This window comes from Gossypium hirsutum, chromosome D05, assembly GCF_007990345.1.
Source record: "Gossypium hirsutum isolate 1008001.06 chromosome D05, Gossypium_hirsutum_v2.1, whole genome shotgun sequence".
NCBI lineage: Eukaryota > Viridiplantae > Streptophyta > Magnoliopsida > Malvales > Malvaceae > Gossypium > Gossypium hirsutum.
Genome location: NC_053441.1, coordinates 14559843 through 14570184, shown reverse-complemented (window position 1 = coordinate 14570184; position 10342 = coordinate 14559843). Strand labels below are relative to the sequence as shown.

General features: G+C 31.1%; 1 protein-coding gene across 1 annotated transcript; it reads left to right on the top strand.

Moving 5' to 3' along the window:
* The first annotated feature begins 8530 nt into the window (after positions 1 to 8530).
* Positions 8531 to 9811, top strand: LOC107905788 (VQ motif-containing protein 4). The gene has a single exon (XM_016832541.2). The coding sequence runs from the start codon at positions 8868 to 8870 to the stop codon at positions 9606 to 9608; it is 741 nt and encodes a 246-aa protein (XP_016688030.1). The 5' UTR covers positions 8531 to 8867; the 3' UTR covers positions 9609 to 9811.
* The last annotated feature ends 531 nt before the right edge of the window (positions 9812 to 10342 follow it).

Genomic DNA, 10342 nt, shown 5'->3' with positions numbered 1-10342 from the left:
TACCAAAACTACTATAACACATCAATTAAATAAAATTCATTCAATGTAAACTCCCTGCCAATCACAACTTCAATCGATGAATACACTTATTTCAGATCAAAATCAACAACAAACAGTATGTCTTTCAATTTCAATTACATAAGTCACTTCCCACATCTTCCCAAATCGGAGAACGAATTACGGATAAGAGTACATCATTTTTAGAAGCCCAAAGGCTGAACAAAAGCTCATGTGGGCTAAACAGAAACCAATAAGGGTTGAACGGAAGCTCGTAAGAGCTGAACGGAAACTCATGAGGGTTAAACAGAAGCTCAAAATAGCTGAACGGAAACTCATATGAGTTGAACAGAAGCTCATAAGAGCTAAACAGAAAGTAAACACGAAAGTTCGCAATAAATGCTGAACCTCGGTTTACTTGGGTAATTTTTCGTCATTTTCCTCCAATGTCGTTAATTCATCAAATGTCAAATGTACTCAAATCTCACATTCCATTTAATTTGAATATTCAATTCAAATTTATAACTTTAACAATATTTTATTTTCAAAAATAGAATAAATACATAATATCATCCATCAATTCAATATAAATATTAAAGTTTAACCATACGAACTTACTTGGGCTAAATTGTTATATTTGTAGAAGTTCAGGGACTATTCTGCTAACTTCCTTTTTCACGAGTATCTACAGGATCTTGATCTAAAATATAAAATTACTCATTCATTAGCATATATTTCAGTTCTAATTCATTTCACAATTAATACTCTTTAATTTTTTAAATTTACACAATTACCCCAAACTTTCATAACTTTTTCAATTTAGTCCTTAACTAATTAATCTTATCAAATAAACTAATTTTTCTTAATTAATAATTTATATAAATATTCCAGGCTATTATACAACCCTTTATAAAATAGAAATTTAATACCAAACCCTAATTCTTTAATTTTTCACAATTTGATCCTAAAATCAATATTTAACAAAATTACTTTATAAAATCATCATACAACAAAATTAAAGCTCTAAATTCATATTATTCATCAAAAAAATCTAATACTTATCAATTAAAACTTTCAAAATTTTCAATAAAATCAAAAACTAAGGTAATATTAAGTTGGACTTAATTGTAAAAGTCTCAAAAACATAAAATTACAAGAAAAGAGTAAGAATTAGACTCACATGGAGCTAAAATATGAAAACCAGATTTAAGAGCTCTTCAATGGTGTTTTTGGACTGAAAATTGAAGAAGAAATGTCTAGAAAATCTTTCAATTAGCCATTTTTTTATTAATTTTAACTAAATTACCATTTTGCCCTTAATTCATTTTATTTTATTTTATTCTCTGCTTATGCCGCTTCATGCCTTTAATTTAGGCTTAATTGCTCCTTAAGTCCTCCCTTATTTACCATTTAAGCCAATTAATCACTATTTCTCATAATTCACAAGTTTTGCACATTTTTCAATTTAGTCATTTTTAATTAATTAACTACCAAAACAATAAATTTTTAACGAAACTTTAATACTACCTTAATGACACTCCGTAAATATTTATAAAAATATTTACGGCTCAGTTTATAAAATCGAGGTCTCAATACCTCATTTTCTAAACCACTTGACCTAACAAATCCTTATAAAACACAAATTACTAATTCAAAAATCTTTCTAAAATCACATTTGACTCGTAAATATTAAATAATAATATTTACGAGCTTACTCGTTGAATTTAGTGGCATCAAACCACTGTTTTCGACACCACTGAAATCGGGCTATTATAAAATACAGTTTTTATGGCATGTATAGACTTTTGTCCGATTTTGGTCAAAATTTAGCTTATGTAAATATTATGAATAATATTTTGTTTATATAACCAACATGCACATTGATATGAAATTAATGTATGAGTGTGATGTTAGTATAAGTGATATATGTATGTATATAATTGAGTTATAGTGAACTTTGGTAACTTAAATTAGATAGGTAAGTTTGGATATTGGTGGACATATTTTTAAATTGTCATTAGAGGTACCTATGGGTATATTGGATGTATGTGATAAAAATACATGTTTAAGACTTGATTTTAGCTTGTGTTGAATGCCTTGTCATGGCTTGTTGATGTGTAAATTGTTGAGGTTAGGTTTGTATTAATTTGGGTGAGAAATGTGGCTTTAAAAATGACTTATTTTCGTCCACACGGGTAAAGATACAGGCATGTGTCACACACGGCTAGATGACACGGCCGTATGTCCCCTGTATCTTTTACGAATGCAAATCAGTATGCTTACATGGCTTAGCACATGGGCGTGTGACTTGGCTGTGTGACCCAAGTCAGAGAGTTACACGGGTTAGGACATGGGCTGGGCACGGCCGTGTGACCCCTGCAGTGTTGAAAATTTTAAATATTTCTAAAAAAATTTATGAGTTTCTGATTTAGTCCCGACTTATTTTTAACATGTATTTCGAGTCTTGAGGGCTCATTTAAAGAACAATATATATTATTTTGATTGGCTTTATTATGAGTATTGATATGTAATGAAATGTTTAAATTTCCATCTGATTGATCCATAAATCCCGATAATTCTTTGTAACTCTTCAGCTTTTCTAGGACAGGACAGTTGCTTGCCAGATTTACAAAAATGAGAAATAGATCCACTCCTCATCTTTTCGATGTAGCTTAGGATAGTGGCAATAAGTGTCAACCTTACTGCATGCATATCTGAGTTGTGTTGGGATTAGATGTGTTGAAGTCTGCTCCAGCTCCTTCTGGATCACATTTCTCTTTTTTAATTTCAAGGTGGTTCCGTTGGTTTTATTATTAACCAATAATAAAAACAAAAGTAATGGAGGGAGGTTAAATCCATAATTATCAAACGCCAATAGTCTCCATCTCCCTTAATTCATGGAAGCTTGTCCTTTTTATGACGTACGTGAATTTACATTTCATTAATTCAAAGAATATCAGCAATTTCAAATTAATGCTTCATAAGTGAATGTCTTTATACACGCGTGTTCGTAAGTGAATGTCTGAAATTGTGGAAAACTTTTCCAACCCAATGTGGGACCAAATATCAGGATAAAATATGACTGGGTGTGCCAGTGGGGACATCAACCCAAAGACGGATCCCACTCACAAATCAACAAATCACCGCTAATCAACAATTTATTAATCTAATAATTTTATTATTGAAATAGCATCATATTTTTTATACCTTGAACTTTATAAAAAACATTATTTTACTCATTTATTTTATTTTTTATTTTTTTAATCTTTAAATTTACGCTTTTATCAAATCATCCCGAAATAAATAAAAAAATTAGAATTTTTTTAACTTTGTTGATATTGTTTACACATAAATTGTTAGGGTAAAATACCAAAAAAAGCCATTTTTTTTTTTAAAAATTTATCGAAATGAGCCCAGTATTTTATTATTCATCGGAATGGGCCATTTTCCCCCAAATCGCGTCCACGTCAGCGCGAAGTTAGGGGTCGTGCCAGCAAATCGCGTCCACATTAGCGCGCTTTGCTGACGTGGCAACAAATAGCTCTTACGTGGACGCTATTTGTTGCCACGTCAGCAAAACACACTGACGTGGACGGATTTGCTGGCACGACCCCTCACTTCGTGCTGACGTGGACGCAATTTGGGGGAAAATTGCTCATTTCGGTAAATAATAAAATACCGAGCCCATTTCGGTAAATTTAAAAAAAGTGGCTTTTTTGGTATTTTGCTCGAATTGTGACATAAATAACATATAAACATTTCATTAATTTTTAAATTTTTTTAAAATATTTTTTTTATAATTTATATTTTTTAAAATAGTTTATATTTTTTTTATTTTTAAATTTTAATTAGATGTTGGCGTGTCATCCACGCGTATTCAACATCAGCAAATTAAAAAAAAAAGTTTTTTCTTTTATTTTGAGGTAATTTGACAAAAAAATACAAAATTTTAAGCCTAAAAAAAGAAAAACTAAATAAATGAATAAAATATTTTTTTTATAAAATTAAAAGGTCAAATAAATCATTATGCTTATAAAAATTAATTATTAAGTTTTACATCTTTACCCGTTTTCTTAGATCATGGTATCTCCTCATCTTATGAAGTTAATGTTTCCTTTAATAGATAGCTTTTTTTTTTAAATATCAAAAAATATCAAATACATTGAAAATTATTTCGTTCATGGTTTAAAGTCAAATAATGTTCTACCAAAAAAATGTAAATAATTTGTAAAGAATAATCATTTTGAGATTTATGATTGTTCCTGATAATAATATTATCTTCAATATTTGAACATGAATTCTTTTACTAGAAATGCAATATGTCTTACTATTACACCCAATACTTTTTGATAAAATTTCTTTAAAATATTTATCAGTATAATAAATGTAAATAAGTACTTACCATTACTACTCTCATTCGATAGAATTTTTCTCTCTTGTTCTGTAATAGCAAGATGTGTTGGTTTTCCTATTTCTAGATTTTCCATTGTGTGATCGACATCTTTGTTGTTCATCGCATCACCCCTACTCTCATCGAGACTCCCTACTTGTCTTTTCCTTTCCTTGTTTCGTTTTTGAAGTTGGGCTTTAGCTATTCGTCTATTTTTTTGCTTCCAACCTTGTGGTGTACATCTTGTGAACCTTGAAAGCTCTCTTGCTCTATTACTTTCTCCGATGAAGGTTCGACAACTCCTCCCTAATGGAATCTTCTCTCTCAAGGCGAATAAGGGATGTAGTTGTGGTTAGGGTGGCTGAACTTTTTCATTGATGACTTATGTTGTAACAGTTTAATTTTTAGTGGTATTAGAAAAAGAGATTTCAATACTCTATTTCCGTAAATCAGTATGTAAATATTAAATATAAATATTTACGAAGTTGGTATAAAAGAATATTAAAGTTTGATCTTTCAATTTTATCTATTAATTGTTTAATTTAAGTACAATTACTAAGTTGTAAAAGTTTTATTGCTATAGACTTTTAATTGACCAAATACTTAGAGATTTAAATTGTAATTAACCAAATGTCAAAAATGAAAATTATATCATTTTATATTGGATGTTGATGGCTTAAACATTAAACATTTGATTAGTAAGTTAATTAGTATGATTAATTAAAATTTAATGAGGGTGTAAAAACCACGTTTCGGTGGAATGAAAGAGAATAATTTCTCTTCTTCTTCCACCATCAAATCGACCACCATTGAAGGAAATAAGAAAAGCTTTCTAGGGTTCAAGCTTTCAACAATAAATCGTAGAGATCAATTAAGTTTTTTCCTTGTAATTTTTATATTTTTGAGATTATAGGAGTTTGATTTAATTTGCCCATGTATCAATTTGTAAAACTGTTAAAATTTTTTAAAGTTGTCATTGTTGATTTCTTAAAGAAATTGGTGTTAAAATAATACATTTTAAGCTTTGATGTGAAAAAAGACTAGATTGTAATGTTTAAATTGTTAGTTTTGTACACGAGGACTAAAATGTATAAATTGTAAAATTGATGTGAAATTTCAATAATAACAAACAATAAAAGGTCTATAATTAATGTAATTAAGGTTGGTTTCCAAATCAAAACTAAAATTTGAAAGTTATGAGTATTTCAGTTTTAGAGACTAAATTTAATCAAATGTAAAACTTTTGGGTATAAAAAACAAAATTGTATAGGTTCATAAATATAATGACATAACATGAAAATGTTTGGATTGATGAGTTGTTTAAAATAATTGTATAGATTAATAATTGGGTCAAACAAAAAATAATTGAAGAAAAGCTGAAATTGTCGATTAGTCACTGGAGGTTCAACTTGTTTGTTGTTTTGACCAAGTAAGTTCATATGGTAATTATTTATCTTGATTCTTGTGTATTTGGTTTATAATTATATGTAGTTGGTTGTGAATTGGTTCAAAATGTGAGATTTGGACTAAATTCTAAAGAAATGTTAATTTGTGTAATAGATGCCTGTTTGAACTTAGTAAATATTAGGATACGATTAGCATGTCAATAGTGTTTTGTGTGCGCTGGTACCGGATTGATTACAAATGTTGTCGAGATCCAGTATTTGTTGTGGACTTGAAGATACATGTGATATAGGTTTAGCTCGGACGAATAACCTGACATTTTTATATATTCAGCTTGGACAATGAATCAAATGCATGTACTAAATTGTTAATGTTTAAAATTGTAGAGAGAGAGAGAACAAAATTGCAATAAAAAAACATATAAAGTTATTAAATATTAAATTAAAAATAAAGTAAATGATTTTTAAAAGTAGAAAGCATTCTGCTTATAAATGTTTTTAAGTGAGGCCAAATTAAGCAAATATAATTTGTTAATACTATAATTTTGGATTTTTTAAATATTATTTTGATACAATGTTTAAAATTACTTATAATTTTTGTGCAACCCTTAAATAAAATGATAAACGTGCTTTAGCAGGCTTGAAATCATGACCTCCTATACTAGCAATAGTATTAATACCAATCGAATTAAGACTCAATCGACGGATTCTTTTAATATTAATTTAAAAGTTTTTTTTGTTAACCCATTGGCATTTTTAAGATTAACTAAAAAGGGAACTGTTAAGTATTGTCATTAGACAGGGGATTAAAGTGATAATCATCATGTATTGCTTAGACAAACTTTAATTATATTGTTACTTTTATGGGAGTATAACACTATTATCATATTGTCAATAATTTCTTGATTTGATGGGAAGAGCATTATGTGGTAAGTACGAGAAGTTAACTTCAATTTCAAATAACTCCGTTTCATTCTCTTAATTATACAAAATGAAACAAGTATTATATAAAGTAACCTTTAAAAAATAATTTAAAGTACTGATCAACGATTTAACATAATATTTTTAATTAATTACATTTTCCTTTAAAAGAATAAATTTATATTACAACATTCCAAATAAAATAAGATGAGCAATGCAAAGAAAGGAGAGAAGTAGCAAATGTAAACGTGTTGATATATCATATGATTTTCTTACCTTACCAAACCATACATAGTCAGACAGGGTTTGTGTAAGTCAATGTTTCATAAAACTTTTATTGAAACCCTATTCTGGTCCCACCCCCTTTCGTCTCAAATTCCACACATCACCAATCGCTCTTTACCATTTGTCCTTTGCTCTCTTTCCGATCTACACTCTCGCTTTTACCGCGTGTGTTCAGCTCCCTCTAATAATTTACAAGCAATATCAAAGGCAATTTGTAATAATTGAAAAAGGAAACGCATAACTACTGCTTAAAACATTAGCAATTAATTACTTTAACTTTGTGCTACATAAATTTAAGGAATAAGTAAATTATTTTGTACTGATTATTACATACTACATCATACAGACTTAAAAATTCAGTTCTTACTAAAATTATTATTTCAGTGAGATCTCAAATCTCAAACCCTATGAGCAGGGCGAATCCAAAGAGGAGGCCCTCCACCCTCGTCCTCTTCAATAAAGGGTACATCCCATTTTTAGATCTTTGACCTCCAACCATTTATATTCTTTATCTTCACCCTTAACTAAATTTTATTGGTTTTGCGGAGTGACAATATTGAGAGATATATTGCACACGTTAAGGATAAAGTCATAATTTCTTTCAAATAGGACAAGATTGAATTATAAAATTTTGAGAGATTCAAATGTAATTTTACCATGTTGGAACTGTTATTGGTTCATAGGAAGGCCTCCTATGTTCTCACATGCCCACATTTTGTTGCCCACCACTTTCTCACATTTGTATGTGTGATAGTGGTTATTTATGGGGAACCACCACTACAAATACTAATTAGCATACGGTTCTCGAAAAATCAAGAACAAAAAGATACCATCTAGTGAGGTTTTAGAGTGCTTAGAAGACTTTAGTAGTTTTTAATTTTTCGTACAACTAAATTTAACGTGCTTATCAGTGATTTGGCGTGCTTGACAGTGGTGTTACAACATTTGAATTTTGGCATCTTGTTCAAGTAATGGCTGGAAGTATTTATGTTTAATCTTTTATGCTATTTTATTTTATAAATTGTTGTTTATGATGCATTAACTTTTAATTTATAATTTAATTAATTATTTAATAATGTTAACGTTTCTATTTTACTATCTATATTATATATTCAAGATACGTGTAGGTGGTTGTTACTGTGAACAATATTCAACCTACATTCTCCAAATAAGTTAATTATGTATGAAGAAAGTAAACAACACTTTGTTTAAGTTCGTGGGCCAAGTCCATAGCTTGCACTTGGGGGTTGTCTCTGGCACACATCTAACATTGTCTTGGGTAACTTACCAATATATATGCTCTTTAAAATTCATAATGAAATAAAGATATGGTCATAAATGAGAAAATGGCAGTATATACTCTTAAATGATTTCGTAGTCACTTAATTGCTTTGATTGCACATAAGGGAATTAAATCTCTATCCATTTATTATAGTATTATTGGTAAAATAATAATCCATATTACTAGTGTTTAAAGAAACTCACTGAGTTATTATTTAAAAAATAATGCATGGAAATGATTTTTGTAGAGAGTAAAATAATTTTAAAATAATAAAAAGTAAATTGAAAAAATAAGTTTACAATGCAAGTATGTTTGAAGTATCCAAAAAGAAGAGAAGAGACTTTCCTCTGCCGAATTTTCTTCAAAATTAATTATAGAAGCGCGTGAGCAGTACAACCATTAATGAGGGTTTAGACAGAACTAAAAAGACACCTAAGTCCCCACCAAAACATTTCTTACCAAACTAAAATCCAAGTACCAAAAACTCTTCCTCTTCGCATCTAATCTCCTCACTCAGTCTCTCCTCTTTTTCTTCTCCCTTTCTCTTCTTCTTCTGGTCCTAAAATTCAAACGCCTCCAAAAAATCAAAATGGAAACCTCGCCGAGGCACACCACGAATCCCAATATCCTTGCATCTCCGAAAAGTCTCAGTCCCAACAGCAGCACCAGCAGCACAAGCAGCGGCAGCAACACGAACCCGCCACCGCCAACTCCACCGCCTCAACAGCCCAAACCAATCACCAGATCTGAATCCGCCAGCCCCTACCCGACGACCTTCGTCCAAGCCGACACTTCTTCTTTCAAGCAAGTCGTCCAGATGCTCACCGGTTCCTCCGAGACCGCCAAGCTCGCTTCTTCCACCAAACCCACTCCCTCCCCTCTCTCCGACTCAAACCCCAAAACCCATATCCCTCCGATCAAATCCATCCCCAAAAACAAGCAGAATTCTGGGTTTAGGCTTTACGAGCGAAGGAGCTCCCTCAAGAATCTCAAAATCAACCCCTTGAACCCGGCTTTTGGCTCCAACAATTCCGGGTTTTCGCCTCGTAAACCCGAAATACTCTCCCCTAGCATTCTCGACTTCCCTTCTCTGGCTCTTAGCCCGGTCACTCCTTTGATACCCGACCCCTTTGACCGTTCTGGATCCAGCAATTATACGAATTGTATAAATAATAATGCGAATCTAGACAAGGAAGCTGAAGAGAAGGCAATTAAAGAGAAGGGTTTTTATTTGCATCCATCACCGGCATCTACGCCGCGAGATTCGGAGCCTAGGCTTCTCCCTCTTTTTCCAGTTACTTCACCTCGAGTTTCAGGTTCTACTTCTTGAACCAAAAATAAAATGACTTTCTTTTTAGTTTTCGCTTCTTCTTTTTTTCTGACGCTTGTTATTGTAAGATTTTTACATATTATTGTTGGGGCTATGGGGATTGGGAATGGGAAAAAGAATGGGTGGAAACGAGACACGATTTGTAATGTTGGTTGTTTCATATTTCAAGAGGAATGAAGATAAAAACAAAGCTTTGCTTCAAATTGTAAAACTTTATGCTTTGTTGGACTTCAATTTTTCTTTCTTATGTTTGGATGCTAGGAAATTTCAAATTTGAGTAAAGAAAATAAGAAATTAAATGAAAATTTTAGAACTTTAGCAGTTCATATCTGGTGGACGATTGTCAACTGAACTGAAAGGGCGAATCAGTGGTTTCTAGTTTTTTTTTTCTTTATCTATCAGTAAATGCAAAAGATAAAAAAAATAAAAAGGGTGAGATCGAAGTCTTGGATCCGAATCAGTTCCTTTTGCTTTTAAGAAGTCTGCAGATGATGAACAGAGAGGCAATCAGAAGAAGAAAGAGAGAGAGAGAGTTGGAATTGAAAAAAAGTTTTGTTTGTATCAAATCAAATAGCAAAAAAGCAGCTTTGAGGCTAGCTGTCATGGAAAGAGTAGATAAATGGGCAAGGAATCTTGACTCTATGTATTTGTCTTTTGCCTTTTGAGAGGGCAAAACAATAGATGCTATGAGAGGCAGGCTTTTCTATGTGCTTTATTTTTTGATACATCTATTA

Coding starts and splice junctions, on each gene's coding strand:
- LOC107905788 (XM_016832541.2), top strand. CDS start 8,868: ATGGAAACCTCGCCGAGGCACACCACGAATCCCAATATCCTTGCATCT.